Source organism: Helianthus annuus, chromosome 17, assembly GCF_002127325.2.
Source record: "Helianthus annuus cultivar XRQ/B chromosome 17, HanXRQr2.0-SUNRISE, whole genome shotgun sequence".
Lineage (NCBI taxonomy): Eukaryota > Viridiplantae > Streptophyta > Magnoliopsida > Asterales > Asteraceae > Helianthus > Helianthus annuus.
This window is the reverse complement of record NC_035449.2, coordinates 162,027,766-162,047,090: the sequence shown is the minus strand read 5'-3', so window position 1 is coordinate 162,047,090 and position 19,325 is coordinate 162,027,766. Positions and strand designations below refer to the sequence as shown.

The 19,325-nt window shown below is 38.3% G+C and overlaps 1 protein-coding gene across 1 annotated transcript; it reads left to right on the top strand.

Moving 5' to 3' along the window:
* The first annotated feature begins 5,198 nt into the window (after positions 1-5,198).
* On the top strand, positions 5,199-14,144 carry LOC110920763 (RNA helicase aquarius). Its single transcript, XM_022164958.2, has 14 exons — positions 5,199-5,778; positions 7,067-7,156; positions 7,238-7,300; positions 7,430-7,516; positions 7,599-7,748; positions 7,837-7,979; positions 8,097-8,331; positions 8,420-8,530; positions 8,618-9,676; positions 10,479-10,742; positions 10,916-11,101; positions 11,199-12,353; positions 12,972-13,322; positions 13,436-14,144. The coding sequence occupies exons 1-14, from the start codon at positions 5,344-5,346 to the stop codon at positions 13,826-13,828; spliced, it is 4,722 nt and encodes a 1,573-aa protein (XP_022020650.1). The 5' UTR covers positions 5,199-5,343; the 3' UTR covers positions 13,829-14,144.
* The last annotated feature ends 5,181 nt before the right edge of the window (positions 14,145-19,325 follow it).

Below are 19,325 nucleotides of genomic sequence, written 5' to 3'. Positions count from 1 at the left end.
TAAATTACAAGTTTTGTCCTTTATGTTTATATCAAATTTCAGGCGTTGTCTTTTAGCGCAAAAGTTGGCATGCGGTGTCCTTTACCTTTCAAAATCTTGCACGTTTTGTCCTTCAGGCCAAACCCAGTTAGATTTTTTGGTTAAATCTAGTCATGTGCAAGGCACATGAGGGTACTATTGTAATTTTACCATTCAAGGGACTATTGTGTAAGATAAATTATATCAAGGGGCTATTATGTAAAAATAAAACAAAATAATTTAAAATATTATTTTTATAACCATATATATATATATATTAAAAAATATTATTACTGGTACAACTATAAATATTTGTGTATAAATTAATATAGAAATCAACAACCATCATGCCACCACCCTCTACCACCACCATTCATCATCTACAACCACCGTCACCACCACCCTCCACCGCCATCTCCAAATCAACAACCACCACCGACACAACCGCCACCCTTCATCATCCACCACCATCTCAAATCAACTCAACAACCTAAAAACCCCCAAAACCAAAAATCCCCAAAAACCCTAATGAGTCTCCGACCATTAACGAGTGTATAAAGCCCAAAACAGAAGACCATTGAGCGATAATCCGTATGAAAGTGACAATCCAACATCCTTTGTGACCATATAAGCAAACGCCCATTAGTTTAACCCTCGATGGCATAGGTGATGACACCAGTATACACCATTTTATTTGTGGTATTAAATGGTGTAAATTCTTTGCATAAATAACCAATGAAGCCTTAATTCATTTTACATAATTATTTTGAACTGTTAAATACCCGAATCAACATTTTTAAAAGTAAATGGGTTTGATAAGGAATAAAGGAAGTGAGATAGTACCGGGTTTCAACCCACCACCCACTCGCCATCCACCCACCACCGAGTCTTCGGGCACCAACGATTCTCCGGCCACCACCGAGTCTCCGGCCGCCACCGATTCTCCGGCCACCACCGAATCTCCTACCACCCACCTACCACCCACTGACCACCCACCTGCAACCGGCCTTAACACCACCTCCATCGCCGACCGTAACGCCACAGCCACCCACTCGCCATCCACCCACCACCCACCAGCAACCGGCCTTAACACCACCTCCACCGTCTCCCCTAGCACCACAGCCACCCACCTACACCCAAACCCACCACAACCACCGGTCATAACCACCTGCCACATCCAACCTTAAAAGTCAGATCGTGTGATAGAGGGAGTGTGATAGAGAGAGTGTGTGAGAGAGAGAGTTTAGAGAGAGAGACGGAGAAAATTGGAAGATGGAGTTTCAGTTCCTTTGAGAGAGAAAAGAGAGAATGGGGTGAGAGATAGAGAATTATTTAGATGTTTTTTTTTACAAAACAGTCCCTGAATATAAGTTAGTTACGCAATAGTCCCTTGAATGGTGAAATTACAATAGTACCCTCATGTGCCTTGCACACGACTAGATTTAACCAAAAAATCTAACTGGGTTTGGCCTAAAGGACAAAACGTGCAAGATTTTGAAAGGTAAAGGACATCGCCTGTCAACTTTTGCGCTAAAGGACAACGCCTGAAATTTGATGTAAACATAAAGGACAAAACTAGTAATTTACTCTTGGTCTTTTAAACAATAATTATATTTTAGCCCCCCATCTTATTACACTTAAATCCCTGATTTTAACATAATTATTTACGTTTTTCCCCCTCCACAACAAACTTATAATTCTTTTACGTATTCTTGCTATATCTTATAAACTATAATGTTTTAATATATGGTCACATAGATAACTTAGTCACTGATATATAAACATGTCTAAGTTAATTTGACATTATTTTCTGGTCTCAAAACGATGTTATGCAAGATATCGTAAAATTTAACTTTTTTATAATTAAATTACGCTTTTGTGCATAAATCATGTTTAAACCTAAATTTTGGCACCAAACTCATTAGCTACTGTTATGATATTCTTTTTAGGGGTTTTTGGAATGTTGGGTCAGATTAGATACTGACCATATCATTGAGTTCTCGTATAAATTATATAATTGACGATAATGCCTCTTTTGCTAATAAACTGTGATTTGCATATAATCAGCATGCCAAATCTTTTCCTACTGACTTAATATGTAAAATAAAATATTTTAACCATTCAAGGCTGGTCAAAATCTCATAATCACATAAACATCGCAAATATCGTCAATTATCGATTTTTACGCTGATTATGTGCCTAGTATGGTTTAAACCCATATTTAGCACCCAAGACTTGTTACCTACTGAGTTTATAAATAAATTTTAATATTTTTACAATAGGTATAAGTCATGAACTCAGACTTTCAATTTTGTCCTGAAAAACATATGTGAAATGACCAAAATGCCCCTACGGAGCATAGTTTGGCCTTAAATGGTAAACCACACATATGTATGATATCCTACTATTATAACATTATAAAATAAATATTTTTACAGAATGTATTAGACCAGAACATCAGTTTATGTTTAAACCTCTTTTATAAATCTTAAAATGACCAAAATGCCCTTACGGGACTTAATTTGGTTTAAAAATCTTTTTGGGCATAATTGTTGATATCCTACTGATATCATAACATAATTAAAGCATAATAACTTATAGAACTTGTACATGACCCATCCGGTTACCCGTTATGCATATACGCGTTCGGTATGGTTTATGTAACTAGTTTGCATAAATTAGCCAAAACGGGTCAAATCATATCATTTAAACTTCAAATTCCATAATGTATTTAGTTTACCCATATAGTACAAGTCTCCATGCTTGTCAGATCTAAATTACATTCCAATCCGGTCATCGCTTAATCTAGCGTTTCGTACCGTAAACCTTTCTTTAAACTAATCGGTCTAAGTTTACAACTTAAATAAGATCCGTTAGTAATCTAATAGGTTAATAAAACCTTCGTTCCAGTTTAGGAGCCCCGATAAAAGCTTCTTGCACCAGTTTGAATAGATCATACGGCTGAGTAGACAAATCTTGCATTTTAAGCTCAGGTAAATACTTTTAACTTATTTTCCCTTATACGGCTTGGGATACGGTAAATTATTACCGCTTGGTCGGGTGTGGAATCATTTAATCGGAGTGTGATTAATAAATTACATAACCCGTTTTAATCTGTTTTGATTGATAACATAAACATTGGGGGTTAATACGACCGTGTCCTGGATATCCTTGGCTCATTTAATTGCAAATGGCCACGACCTAAGCACGGGGTGTAGGCATACACCTGTCAGATGCGATATGGTTTCTTCTCCCCAAGAAGGGAAAAGATCTAGGATGAACTCTTCTGTGGGTTTCCCCTGAGAAGGGATAAAGTTGTGTGTCGGTTAATCATGTCTCGGCTTCTATCCCGGGTCCTAAATGTATGACAACCAAGTAAATCTGTATACAAGATTATTTTATATAGTTGTCCCAAGTTATAAAAGAATATTTGTGCCTTGTGCATTTAAATCAATTTTATAAACATTTTCTTAAATGAGTCGGTTAATTGTATTTATCAGTGTAAACTGACGTATTTTCAAAAGACTAAGTGACATGTACTACACGTAATTGGCTGGAAGCTTCTGGGCGTTAAGTAGAGGATCTTGCAATTCCGTAATGCCTTATGTCTGTTGAACATGTTGTATATTTGATTTAGATCCGCCTGTGGATTTAATATTACTAGCTCGTATGTATTTATTATTTCAGTATTTTCCGACATTTAAGTTTGTAATATATTTTATATTTCAAGACTTCCGCTGTGCTATTCTGTGTATGTTTGACTATGACGATATCAATCTTACGTCACGATACTTCCCACTGGGCCCACCGGGCTGAGCTTTAAATATCGGGGTGTGACAATCAGGTTCTCAAACAAACACTATTAAAGATGAGTTGGTATTGAACCAAAAATATGAAGATCACGGTGCAGACACGTGGGAAGAAAATAATTGGACTGCCGCAGATGAAGTCAAATGTGATTAAACTTGGACACGAAGCAAATATGTGGTTCCCAATTTGCGGAACATAATCCCAGATTGTCTAAAGAAGCGCTTTTATCATGTGTCATATGGTAACAAGAGTATGATGTTCCAAGATCAATTCCAATTGCAGTTTTTTCAACTCTCCTGTCCATTTTCAAACAAGTGGTTGTAATGATGGGACCCTTGATTTGAAACACATAGTGTGCGTTGATTGGATTGTAGATATTCGTTGCGTGCATTCATATTGTTGAGACAACAACAGATAATGAACGATTGTTGGACTTCTTGTTCCAAATGCAGCTGATGAAACCGGAGTTGTTATCTCGGTTGTTTAGTACTTTCGTGATAAATACAATGTTCATCTTTGTTATCCTTTGCTTTCTACAATTCAAGCAGGCACAGATGCTAAACGTACTGTTATTACATCCGAGACGATTCAAGTGAGTCATATGAAGTAAGTGTCTGTCTATTCAATTGAGGGGAATCATTGCATTATATCCTCGTTGAAAAACAAAATCGATAAATTTAGGGAAAAAGGGGTTGAAAGATGATAACCCAACAGTGGAGGATCTCATTCTACAGCTTAGATAAATTCAGGGGGTTTTCTCAAATAATGTTTCCTAGATGTTTGAAGACCAACAAATGTCCAAAGTGCTGCTTCTTCGTTCGCGTGACGGAAAGCTACCGCGTGACAGAAAGCTACCTTGCAAAATAAAAAAATGAGTAAACTTCCGTTTTGCTCCATGTGGTTTGGTCACTTTAACGGTTTTGCTCCAAAACTTTAAAAATAGCCATTTTACTCCCTGATGTTTTGGTTTTTTTGCCAGGTTGCTCCCCGCCTCTAACTCCATCCAAATTGTTTGTTTTTCCATTTTGCTCCCCGCAGGGAGAAAACTGTCAACAAAACCAAAACATCAGGGAGTAAAATGACTATTTTTAAAGGTTTGGGGCAAAACCGTTAAAGTGACCAAACCATAGGGAGCAAAACAGAAGTTTACTCTAAAAAAATAAATTGACACATCGTGTAGGCCTATACGATTCATATTACTTTTTGATAAGGGACATTGTCAGCTTTTGACTGTCCTAGAAGTTTAAACCAACTTCAATACGTATCATATAGGCCTATACGATGCGTAATAAGGATGTGGATTTAATCCGGTGTGCCAAACTGCCAATAATATGACCCAAAAGAAAACCAAAAACTTTTGCACAAAAACTTTCACCGTTTCTCAAAACCCCCTTGGTCTCACTAAATCAGTAGGGTTTCATATTTTCATTGCAGAAACAACTCTATTCAAAACCCCCCCAAATCACTCTCCAAAATCTTCCAATCTGACCTTCTCTTTCAAACCCTAACCCTAAAATGACCAAAGTCTACGGTACCGGAGTCTTCGATTTCCGGCGCCACCGTGTGGCAGAGTACCCCGTCACCGCCGCCGGTCCAGACCAAACCGTTCCAGAGAGACCGCCGGAATCAAAACCTGAAACAAATGTACCGAGCTCGATAACTCTAGTTGAAATCCAGCGGGACCGGCTGACAAAAATTGCGAATGAAAACTGGTCGAAATCGGCGACGAACAACGAGAAGCCTCCGTTTAGTGCGGATCTGGTGAAGGAGATTTATGAAACGGAGTTGTTGGTGAAGGAGGATGGGAGAGTGAGAAGAACGGTGCCGTTGCAGAGGGTTATGATACTTGAAGTTAGTCAGTATTTGGAGAATTATTTGTGGCCGAATTTTGATCCGGAGACTTCTTCGTTTGAGCATGTTATGTCCATGATTCTCATGATTAACGAGAAGGTATAGAAATTACTCTAGTTATATATATATATAGGTATTATTAATGTTTCTAATTGTAATTAGGTATATTCTGTTAATGCTTTACTCTTGAAGTTTGATAAACAAATCTAGTTATTGTGAGAAGTAAACTTAAGTTTATATACCTAACAATGTGAAGCAGTTTGTGTAAGCAAAATTCTGTAACACTGTGAATCGAGCCGCAAAAGCGCATTTGCACGCAGACTATCAAAGTGCTGATGTAATTATTTATTTTAGTCATCTCAATGGTTTATAGTGTCCCCCTACGGCCCTACCAAACAAATTAGTTATAAATAAGCTTTATATATGATTTAATATATCAATTATCTACGTGTACAACCTAACAAGCATGCTTTACAACATCTAGATGCAGAAAAATGTCATATACATGAGGCGCACCCTCACGTGCGTCTTATGCCAATTTTTTGCCTGAAAATTGCGCCTCACCTGTGCTTTATGTACAACACTTGCCTTCTGTAGCCTGAAGTGCAAGACCATGCGCCTTAGGTCGCCTTGGGTCTAGGTGTGCTTTTTGAAACCAAGCTGTGAGTTTGTGTGGGTTACATTGTATGGTGTTCATTTGACAATAACTGAGACCATGTAATGCTCTGGGGCGGTGGGGTCTGGAAGTATATGCTTTCTTCTTCTCGTGCTATAAAAGTACTCAGGGCCGGCCCTGAGAATTTGTGTACCCTGTTCGAGCTCAAAAAACGTGCCCTTAGACCTTATCGAAATTGGGTATTGGGCTCACTAAAGGCCTAAACCTAATGCCAATGGGCTACTAACTAATCTAAACCATAAGAATAGCTTTGTAAGTGGGCTATGTTGGTGTTTATATTGGTATACCCTATTAATTTTTTTACATATACATGTCAGGTTTTTCTTTTAAATAACGTGCCCTTCGAAATATCGGGCCCTGGCCGGTGGTTCTCCCCGCCCACCACCCCCAGGGACGCCCCTGATACCGTTTGGTGACTTTGGTCCTACAAGGATATTGGGTTGAAGTAGTTGACTAGCCACAAAATAAACAGAGAACTCTTGTAGGCTATTATTGAAATATACCAACTTGCTTGTAGGGTCTAGTAACAATAAAATAGAGGTTTACATTCCTGGTGAGTGCGACTGTGCGATATCTAATGAAGTATTAGTATAGGGTAGGGTAATACTGATCAGAATGGAAGTTAAACTATGAAATAAAGTGAACTTGAATGTTTGTGTATCCTTTATAATGCACATACATATGTTAACTTTGTTCGATTGTAATGTACAGTTTCGCGAGAATGTTGCTGCGTGGATATGCTTTTATGATCGAAAAGATATGTTTAAGGCATTTATTGAGAGGGTTCTCTGCTTGAAGGAGGTATGTGATATTGTGACTTACTTTCTTGAAAACTATTGGCATTTGTCAAGACTAGTGGCTGACATTAAATATTTAATGCAGGGAAGAAGCCTGAGTATCGCAGAGAAGACTAATTACCTACTTTTCATGATTAATGCCTTCCAGGTAAAAAAAAGAATTCATGTCTCTATTTTCTCTCATGTCTTTTATGAATAATCATCATTGTGTCATATCAGATGATTGCACTGGTACAAATTATAATTGCTTCGCTTCTCGGTTTCTTTGTTGTGACAGAGCTTGGAGGATGATATAGTCAGCAAGAAAGTCATGAGATTGGCAAGCCTTCATTGCTGGCATAGTCTATCGTTTGGTCGTTTTCAGGTAAATTCATACACCCTTTTCTGTTATTCATCAAGTTCATCTGTCATAATACACATGTGAAACTCTTTCGGTTTGTTTTCAGATGGAGCTTTGCCTTAATCCAGATTTGATTAAGAAATGGAAAAGAATCGCAAAAAAAGCCAAGGAGGCAAAGAAACGCGGGGAATCTTTTGATATGTCAGTAATGCTAGAAGTGAAGTTCTTGAGGAATCTCATTGATGAATTTCTAGAGGTATAGTTTTTTTTTATCTATTATCGAATTGTGACTGTAAGCATGGTGACGGAAACTGGACAAATTTTTATGCATTTTCAATCGACAGGTACTTGATTCCAAGGTATTTTACTATGATGATGAAGGGTCCAATGTACATGGATTTGAAAAAATTAATGAAGCTTCGATTTTGTATTGTGAGAGGTTTATGGAGTTCTTAATCGACCTTTTGAGTCAACTTCCGACCAGGAGGTGACATATTTCATATTTGTGAATGTTTTCTCATGTTTACAAAGTTTAATATATATTTGTTTATTTTTTCATGTACCCTTATTTTGTTACTTATCTTGATGATTGACTGTCCCACAGATACTTTAAACCTCTTGTCGCTGATGTGGCGGTGGTTGCAAAATGTCATCTGAGTGTTCTTTATAGACATGAAAAAGGCAAGCTTTTTGCACAGCTGGTTGACTTGCTGCAGTACTACGAAGGTTTCGAGATCGATGATAATTTAGGGAGACAAATGACAGATGATGAGGTGCTTCAAGCCCATTATGAACGTTTTCAGGCTTTCCAGCTTCTTTCATTTAAAAAGATACCCAAGGTGTGTTTTCTCGCAATACGTGTAAAAAAGCATTTCTCATGTGTCTTATATTTACAGTTATCTGAAAACGCTATTAATATTCTTGTAGTTGAAAGAACTTGCACTTGCTAACATTGGGGCAATTCATAAGCGTGCTGATCTTTCAAAGAAATTATCTGTACTTTCTCCCGATGAATTGAGGGACTTAGTCTGCAATAAGGTAAGTAGGGGTATTATTGTCTTTTCACGATCTCCAAATTTACACCTCCACTGGTTCTAAAAACAGATTGTTTTTATCTTATTGCAGCTTAAATTGATTTCAAAGAGTGACCCATGGACGGAAAGAGTTGACTTTCTTATAGAAGTCATGGTCTCCTTTTTCGAAAAGCAGCAGTCTCAAAAAGAAGCCATAAACGCTCTACCACTGTATCCGAACGAACAAATAATGTGGGATGAAAGTCTCGTTCCCAGCATTAATTACTCTGGTGAAGGATGTTTAGCACTTCCGAAACTAAATCTACAGTTTCTAACACTTCACGATTATCTTCTTAGAAACTTTAATCTCTTCCGTCTTGAATCAACTTACGAAATTCGTGAAGACATTCAAGAAGCGGTCCCACATCTCCTCGCTTACACTAATAACGAAGGTCAACCTGCTTTCCGTGGTTGGTCAAGAATGGCGGTACCGATTAAAGAATTTAAAATTACTGAAGTAAAACAACCAAATATCGGTGAAGTAAAACCAGCATCGGTAACAGCAGAGGTTACTTTCAGCATTTCAAGTTACAGAACACAAATTAGGTCTGAATGGAATGCTTTAAAGGAACATGACGTCCTCTTCTTGCTTTGTATCCGTCCATCTTTCGAGCCGTTAAGTGCTGACGAGGCAGCTAATGCATCGGTCCCACAAAAACTCGGACTTCAGTTTGTTAGAGGATGTGAAATTATCGAAATCCGTGATGAAGAAGGAGGTTTGATGAATGATTTCACAGGAAGAATTAAGCGGGATGAATGGAAACCGCCTAAAGGTGAATTGAGAACTGTGACGGTTGCACTTGATACTGCACAATATCATATGGACGTTACTGATATTGCGGAGAAAGGCGCGGAAGATGTTTATGGTACTTTTAATATTTTGATGAGAAGGAAACCGAAGGAGAATAATTTTAAAGCTATATTGGAGTCTATTAGAGATCTCATGAATGAAACATGTATTGTTCCTGATTGGTTGCATGATGTGTTTTTGGGATATGGAAATCCTTCTGCTGCTCAGTGGACTAATATGCCTGATTTACTTGAGACCGTAGATTTCAAAGATACGTTTCTTGATGCTGATCATGTTAGAGAATGTTTTTCTGACTATCAGGTTTGTTTCCAGTTTTTAGGCTATGAAAAATGGGCTTATCAACATGGGTTTGTGTCAAAAAGGGGAATTGTTTTGTTTAGTTTGGGTTATAAAAAAACCAACAAACACTTTTAAGACTTTTTTTTTTGTATTTTATAAAAAAATTAATGTGATAAATCTGATAAAAAATGAATAATTTACCTATTACCATATATAACAAATGAGGTAGGTTCTTGAGTACCTTAGTTTTTTATTTCTTGTAGTGATTTTGTTTGTTGCTTTTTTTATTGTTTTTGTCTTATATTAAAGTGGTTTACATTTCTAGTCCCTTAAGTCTGTATGTTTTACTTTTGGTCCTTCAGTATTTTTGTTTTTTTTTTGTTTATAAGTTAAAGTATTCTCAGTATAAGTTCGACCTTTTCTGCGTTTTACACCAGCTTGCGGTATAAGTTTGCGTTTGTCTACGTTTTACATCATGTGGTGGTATAAATTCACATATTTGTTTTACTATTTTTTTTCGGTGTCGTTTTTGCTTACTACTTGGCATGGTTTTACGACCCCGCACCCGCAACGTGGGGGTTAAACACTAGTTATTAATATAAAACTTTGGAGATTTTTTATGCTTTTAAATACGCGTCAGATGACTTACTTCAACACTTGAGCCCTCATTTAGTTAAATTATTTAGCGTAGTCCGTTTGACCCATACATAACTGTAACTGACCTATTTAAAGGTTTTTGGGTTAAAGCAGCCACTTTTTAGAGCATTTTAGTGCGATTTGAGAATGTTTTTAGATGTTTTAACCAAACTATCTTTATTTTCAGGTGATGTTTACAAATTCAGATGGCACAGAAAACCCAAATCCACGACCCCCATTTCGGATTAATATTCCCAGAAATTTAAAGGGAAATTCTCATGCTCTCCCCGGGAATGAGAAGTCCACCACAGATTCAGTGGATGTTACCACAGAGGATAATTCTGATTTTGAGAAAGAAAAACTTATTGTTGAAGCATATACGCCTCCTGATCCTGGTCCGTATCCTCAAGATCAGCCAAAACAGAACTCTGTTAGATTTACCCCGACACAGGTGTGCTACCTGTGTCCACCTATATCTTTAACGCATATAAAATATTATTTTGTGACTTTGCCAAGATCTGTATTTGTTTATAAACTCTCCTGGCGGATGGGTAATACCGATCCTAGGCTAATCACACGATAACTCCAATAATCCAATTGTTGAATAAATACTATTCTCTGCAGGTTGGGGCGATAGTCTCGGGCATACAACCAGGTCTGACAATGGTAGTGGGTCCACCTGGTACCGGAAAGACTGATACCGCAGTTCAGATATTGAATGTTCTTTATCACAATTGTCCTTCTCAAAGGACATTAATAATTACCCATTCAAATCAGGCTTTGAATGACCTTTTTGAAAAAATAATGGAGGTATTATTTTCACTTTGAAACGTCACACATGAACTATCTCTTCCTCCCTATTTTATGTTAACATTTCTACATGGTTTGACTTTGTTGACTGTGACAGAGGGATGTACCAGCCCGTTATCTTCTCCGACTTGGTCAAGGTGAGCAAGAACTGGCAACCGATCTCGACTTTAGTCGCCAGGGTCGGGTCAATGCAATGCTCGTGAGACGGTTGGAGTTACTTAGTGAAGTTGAAAGGCTTGCAAGATCTTTACAACTGCCGGAAGACGTCGGTTACACTTGTGAAACAGCTGGCTACTTTTGGTTGCTCCATGTTTACTCCCGTTGGGAGCAGTTTCTAGCCGATTGTGATAAAAATCAAGATAAACCCACATTCGTTAAAGATCGGTTTCCGTTTACTGAATTTTTTTCCAACACTCCACAATCGGTTTTCACCGGGAATTCCTTTGAGGAAGACATGCGGGCTGCTAAAGGTTGCTTTAGTCACCTTAAAACCGTTTTCCAGGAGCTTGAAGAATGCCGAGCGTTTGAACTGTTAAAGTCAACGGTTGACCGAGCTAATCACCTTATGACAAAACAAGCAAAGATTGTCGCCATGACGTGTACTCACGCAGCTTTGAAAAGAAAGGACTTCTTACAATTGGGATTCAAATACGATAACCTTTTAATGGAAGAAAGTGCACAAATATTAGAAATCGAGACGTTTATTCCAATGTTACTTCAAAGACAAGAAGACGGGTATGCTAGACTTAAAAGGTGTATTTTAATCGGCGATCATCATCAGCTGCCACCTGTCGTGAAGAATATGGCTTTTCAAAAATACAGCCACATGGATCAAAGTTTGTTCACGCGATTCGTTCGGCTGGGAATTCCTTACATTGAGCTCAACGCTCAAGGTCGAGCCAGACCGAGTTTAGCCAAGCTTTACAATTGGCGATATCGGGATTTAGGTGATCTTCCGTATGTTAAGGAGAATCCTTTTTTCCATAAAGCGAACGCCGGATTTGGTTATGATTATCAGTTAATTGACGTGCCTGATTACCATGGGAAAGGTGAGAGTGCACCTTCTCCTTGGTTTTATCAGAATGAAGGGGAAGCTGAATATCTTGTTAGCATTTATATCTATATGCGGTTATTAGGGTATCCTGCAAATAAAATATCCATTTTGACGACTTATAATGGCCAGAAGCTTCTGATACGCGATGTTCTTAACCGAAGATGTGCTCCCTATGATTTTATTGGCCTTCCAAACAAGGTTAGTAGTTATTAACTTCATTAGGGCTGCAAACGAACATGAACTTTGTTCGTTTGTTAAGAAATATATGTGCTTACGAACTGTTCATAAACACTTACCGAACAAGATTTTATGTTTGTGTTCGTTTGTTAAGGAAATGAACTTGTTCATGTTCGTTTGTTTATTTTAGCTAACGAACGAAAACGAACGTTGATGAACACAAATGAGCACAAACTAATGTTTATGAACACAAATGGAAACAAATGAACACAAGAAGCATTCATGAACAGAGTGACACTTATTATATATTTTATTTGTTGGAATTTTGAAGTATTTAAATAAAAACTAAAAACACTCATGAACTATCAAAACACAAACGAACATGTTACCGAACATTCATGAACATAAATGAACGAACGCGGCCTTTGTTCATATTCGTTTACTTAACTAAACGAACGAAATTTCTTGTTCGTGTTCGTTTGTTTAATAAACTAACGAACACAAACGAACTTCCCGCCGAACTGTTCGCCGAACATTTGGTTTGTTTGCAGCCCTAAACTTCATGATTTCATTTTAAGAGTGTGGCTGAATCTTTGCATGTTCTGATTTGTGCAACATTTTTTAATGATCCGTTTACAGGTTGCAACAGTTGACAAGTTTCAAGGTCAACAGAACGATTTCATTCTACTGTCACTTGTGAGGACCCGATTTGTGGGACATCTTCGTGATGTTAGAAGATTAATTGTTGCCATGTCACGTGCCCGATTGGGTCTTTATGTGTTCTGTCGCCGTTCACTGTTTGAACAATGTTATGAACTCCAACCGACATTTCAGCTTCTACTTCAAAGGCCAGACCGCCTTGCCCTAAATCTGCATGAAATTGCACCTTTTACTGATCGTCTTGTTGGAGACACGGGACCCGTTCACCTCGTGAGTGGCATTGAAGAAATAGCTGGGATTGTTAACTTTAGAATGCATCAAGTATATCAGGTATCTTTTATTCTTCATGTGTATTTATAAAAAATAGTTTTTTTTTTTTTTTTCATATGCTACAAAATTACGTTATTACAAAATGTAACATGTGTTTTTGGTGTTCGAATCAGGCGAGAATGATGAGCCAAGAGTTTTCAGATTACTCGGGACATAATGCTTCAACAGGAAGCCCGGGTGAGCAAAATGGCCAACAAGATTTTTCATCCGAGTATGATGACACGAAAACTGATTTACAAGTCGATGCTACTGTGGAAACCACTGAGAATACGCCAAGTGGTGAACAACCAATGGACGCTGAAACACCCAACGTTGTTGATAACACCAGTGAGAATATGCAAGTCGATGCTACTGTGGAAACCACTGAGAATACACAAGTCGATGTTACTGTGGAAACCACTGAGAATACACAAGTCGATGTTACTGTGGAAACCACTGGAGTGACCACAAATGAATCTCTTAATGAAGACGATTCAAACATTGAAAACAGCAAGATGGAACAGTAGTCTAGTATAGATTATTCACTCCTGGAAATGATTTATCCTGGTAAACACTTCTGTTGAAGAGAAGTCTCTGGCCTGGTTTGGTGTTACGGGCTCAAAAGGCGATATGAACTTGGCTTTTTCATTGTGTTTTTAAACCTCAAATGGTTAAACTACTAGGGCTAGATTGAAGTTTTTGTAGATTTGGTTATTGTAAAGTGATTATGCCAAAATTTTGTATTCCGGTGCTTTCTAAGACGACAATTGTTGGATAGTTGTGTATTATGTACCTTGACACTTGAGGTTCTGAATGGTAGCATGTTGGAACATTAAAATTTTACTTTGAGAAACCATTACCGAAACACTCACGGGATCCACCAATGCCTCTCACGGGATCCACCAATGCCTTGTTAACTGATTGGATAAAGATAAATTGCAGCTTTTGTTTGCATGTGGCTTTAAAAGAGGCAGAGAATTAGTAAAAGTTGGATTCAAACGTGAGAAGTCATAGATAGGGGTGAATATGGGCATTAGAGTATAGATGTCGTATGTATGTTGTCTTAGATGGGGGTGAACAATTGGTCAAACCCAGACCGGCCCATGATCAATCTTGTGAAGGAATGAGGACCGAGGATGCATATGCCGTTTGTTTTCCCTTGAATCCGATCGAAGAATGTTGTTTCGTTTCCCACGAACGCAATGATTATTAGGTTTTATTAGTAAGTAATGATCAGGTTTTTCATTGGTCAAATGGTTGTCCATCAGGCCCGAACAGGACTGAAACCCATGTTACTAAAATATAAGGACCGAGAATGATACTCTCGAAATGAGTCGGGTTGGGTGGGCCCGGTCCAGGTCTTTTGGTCGAGTTTCTCAGGGTAGACCAAAACTTGCTCACCCCTAGTCATGGAGGGAAAACCGGAACTAAATAGTAATAGGTAGCCGGCCCTAGTTGTTAGGCCCACTTTAGTTAACTTGTTGACTAAATAGGAAACCCTAATCTTGTTCGATAACTACCTATGATGTAATTGTAGTTTGTGTCATTCTGTAAACAGCTGTGAGCATCTAATAAAAGTGGAACCCTAGTCGTAACCCGTGGACGTAGGTCACCTTAACCGAACCACACAAATTCTCATGTTCTTTATTTTCTGCAAGTGTGTGTGTGTATTTGTTTCGCTTCCACTTGAACCTATTCTGATCTGATACCCTAACAAGTGGTATCAGAGCTTACGGTTCAGTTAAATACACGGTTATCGCAGAAGAGGGAGAGAGTTGGACGAATGATCTTGATCTGCTGTTGCTGCCATCGCCGCTGACTTGTTTACGGCCCGTACCTAATCTCGGGTTATGGCTCGTAAGGTCTAGGGTTTGCTGTTGCAGATATGGTTGTTTTGGGTTGTTTGGTGATTAGGGTTTCGGTTCTTGAACCCTGGTTATTCGCTAGTTTTACGCTCGGGTTTGTAGGAGAAGTCCCGGTTCGGGTGCTCAGAGTTTCTGGTATATTAAAGGTTGCTCGGGTCTTCGGGTGCATGTTTTCTACGGGTTTTTTTTTTTTCTGGTTTTCTCATTTGTTATGGCTGAAGACGGGAAGTTCCGAATCGAGAATTTCAACGACACTGATTTTGCATGGTGGAGAATGCAAATAGAGGCGTTGCTTGGTGAATGCGGTTTGGATGTGGTACTGGAAGAAAAAACCTAATGGATGAAGCCGCCGAAGCAATTTGGAACTCAAAAGACAAAAAAAACAAGAGGTAAAATTACATTGGCTTTGACGAGTAGCGTTGCTTTTAATATCATGAAAGAAAAAACTACTCGTGGTATGTTAACAGCTCTGTCAAATATGTATGAGAAGCCGTCTGTCGGTATTAGGGTGTTCTTCATGAGGGAACTGTTTAATATGAGAATGAACGAGGGCAGTCCAATTGCTGATCACATTAATGAAGTCAATTTGATTTTGTCCAGGTTAGCAACTGTGGGCATGAAGTTCGTTTATGACACTCGGGATGTGATTTTGTTATCTTCCTTACCTGATAGTTGGTTAGGGTTTGTGACAACGGTCACTGAAACTGCTGGAACTGGAAATTTGAAGTTCGATCAGATTCGAGATAGTGTTTTGGGTGAAGACATTCGCCGGAGGAACTCTAGTGGAGGATCTACTTCTATGTTTAGTGTTAGCAGGGGAAGAAGTAATAACAGAAGCAGTAGGAGTCGTGGGAAAAACTTGTTTAAAGCTGGGAAGAATGTTAGGTATTGGAACTGTGGTGAAAAAAGGGCATGTTAAAAACGAGTGTCTTGATCCTAAGAAAGAGGATGGTAAACAACGTGTAAATAGTGTTGTGTCAGAAGAATCTGACGGTGATGTACCGGTTTGCTGTGAGGAGTCTACAGACTCTTGGGCTATGGATTATGGTTCTTTGTTTCACGCCATGCACAGCGGGAAGACGACGGTGAATCTGAAAAAAGGAGACTTTTGAAAGGTATGATTAGCTAACGGTAATGTTCTCAATGTTACACGTATGGGATATGTCAATCTAAATACTCCACTAGGCACTACATGGAACTTGCAGAATGTCAGGGTAATTCCAGGTTTAAAAAAGAAACTTATTTCTCTTAGTCAACAGAATAAACCGGGAATAGATGTTAAGTTTAGTGGTGGGAAGTGGAAGGTGATTGACAAAAATCTTGTTGTTGCATGTGTGAGGAGAGGAGGGTGTTGTATCTACTTGAGGTACCTGCTAACGGAGTAGTCGTCCCTCTTAAGCATAAAGTCTGGTTCACTGTAACTAGTAAGTGGAAGAGGGTTCAATTTGCAAACTTGAATCCTGGTGCTTTAGGAATGTCAATTGAATGTGGTCGGGGTTCTAAGTTTAAGCCAGTCAGGGGATTTGGTGATAGTGGGAGCACGGGTCGTGTTCTGGGTACAATCACAAGAGCAATTGGGTTTTGAAGACGAAGATTTCGACTGAAGAAAAGTGCTCTCCTTGAAATAGTTTGCAAAATGTGGAGAGTGTTATTAATTCTCGGTGTATCTCTAGAGCCGGTGAATCATGCAAGCCAGGTAAGACAGAGGATGGGTCAGTGACGGTTTCAGTCACGGTTGGGTTGGAGCCTGTGGGAGCTTCAACTGGTCTCTCAGGTACTTGATGAGAGGTGTGGTTGCAACTAGGTGACTTGGATGTGACTTAAGTCTTAGCTTGTTCTTGGAACTAGAGGCTTGGAAGACTTGAACGTAAAGATTACTGAAGTTACTGGTTGTCACAACCCCCGACCAGACTCTGGACGGGAACCGTGAACAGTCAAGTGGTACCGGTGGTTATTTAAATATCGCAACGGAAATTCATTAGGAACATGAGTTAGGAAAAATATCAGAGTTAGAAACACCGGAATTTTATTTATAACAAATGGGAATAAAACTCATATTTTACAAAGGTAGCTTTAATAGGGGGATAAACCAGAATACATAAAACGACGTTTCTTAATTTAATTGATAAATAAGCCACCCCTTTAAGCCTTTTTTGGTGTCGTATCACAACTCTTATTCAGATCTACTGTAATCACCTGAAGCATGTTTAAAAACATTTTATCAGCACTGGTGAGTTCACTCAATTGTATAAACAGACACCTTCTTATAATTACAACATTAAGGGTTTTTACATTTATTTATATCTTACAAAACTTCTATTGGGAATCTCATTGTCCAATAGCAAAGAAACAATTTTAATAGTATTTGGTGGTGTCATAATGAATAAAACACACTCATGGTGGTCAAGGATGACAAGGGAAACGAGAAACATAAACCCATGCACGAAAACAGGGCACCCGACAACAATTTCTCCGTTACAGTAAGTTCAGCACGGGCCGTTCCCATCCAACACGGCCCTGTGCTGAACACCCAGCAGACAAATGCCCAGTTCAGGTAACTGGACACGGGCCGTGTTCGCTGAACACGCCCCCGTGTCCAGGCTTCTGTTTCTTTTCTTTGATTTTCGTTGCTGGCACCTGAACACGGGGCCGTGCCCGGTCCCCACGGGGCCGTGTCCAGACTGCCAGTAACATAAATTTTTTGCTTTTAACACCATTTTACACATTCAATCAACCTAAAAATTTATTTTTGGGACACATTGAGGACAATGTGTAATTTAAGTGTCGGGGGGATGCTTAAAACCTTGAACTTTGCAAGTCCTAATAACAAGCCTTACACAAAACTCTATTGGAACCGCTAATCACCCCAAATTTTTTTTTCAAAATTTTTTTTTACTTGTCTAAGTTTAAGTTGGGAATTCTAAGACTAACAAGGTTATATTTTTATAAGTTTACAACCGATAGCGTCGTGATAAAAAGAACGAACATAAGAAAATTATGAAACGGCATGACAAGCTTAGTTAAAATTCGATTATATATACTCGATCACATAAAAAAAAACTCATTCCCACAAAAGTGAGTTTTTGAGCCTTTATAGAGCATACAAATATACATCTTTACACTAAATGCTCATTTTTCGTTTCTTGTGTGAATAGCCGCTTGGTTCTTATGACTCTAGAACTTGCCACGACAATTCATTCCCGGTCCTTACCAACTTAAACCCAAGTAAGTAAATGATGTAGGCATTAGGACTAACCCTTTTTCTTTCAACACCATTATTTTTATTTTTCTTTTCACCTACCCAAAAACTCCCCCTAGTTAGCCCCTTTGAGCCTAAACCTTTTCATTTCTTAACCCAAAATCCTTTTTACCCACCAAAAACCCTTTTTATTTTTACCCTTTATTTTAGTAACAAGCTCGGTTTTTGTGTGACAAAAAAAAAATTGAAGTTAGAAATAAACAAACAAAGCTCCTCAACCAAAAGTTTGTTTGAAGAAATACTTCATTTAAAATAAAAAGTCACAAAAACAAAATGTTTTACGAAAACCGACGCTTTTTACGACTTTCGTCCTTTTCTACTAACCACTAACCTAACCACCCACCTTTAGCCCAAGCATAACCCTTCACCCAAAAAGTCCTCTTGATATTTACAAAGGTATAAAATTAAAAAGGAGGAGGATTGATTGCTTGGCAAGCTTATGGTAGGAATAAGTTCCATGCCGCTCTCGAGTGATTCACTAAAAATACACCTTCGGCCGAGTGTGAGTGATTTCTCCCGTGAGGTATGTGAACTTGTATATAAATGGAATTTTAGAAAGGTATGTTATGCCTTAATAAATAATTTACCTTATAAAAAGTTTTTAATAAATCATGACGAATAGGATTGTAAATAAGTAAAAATAAAACCTAAACAATCTTGGAAAATCCCGACACTTTATGACAAGCCAAAACCTTCTCTTCTACCCATTCCATTTGGGAGTGTAAGCCACATATTAAGGAGTTTTGCTTGAGGACAAGCAAAAATTCAAGTGTGGGGGTATTTGATGTGTATAAAATGCAACATATAAATTTCATCAAATAAGGCATAAAACTAACCCTTTTTAAGTACTAATGTTGGAAAAAGTGTGTTTTTGTCTTCCTTTTGTATTTTCATGATTAA

Bases quoted from the DNA above. Each gene is read 5' to 3' on its own strand.
- LOC110920763 (XM_022164958.2), top strand. From the start codon at position 5,344: ATGACCAAAGTCTACGGTACCGGAGTCTTCGATTTCCGGCGCCACCGT. The intron at 7,980-8,096 runs GTGACATATTTC...ACTGTCCCACAG, and splicing joins AGTCAACTTCCGACCAGGAG to ATACTTTAAACCTCTTGTCG. The intron at 9,677-10,478 runs GTTTGTTTCCAG...CTTTATTTTCAG, and splicing joins AATGTTTTTCTGACTATCAG to GTGATGTTTACAAATTCAGA.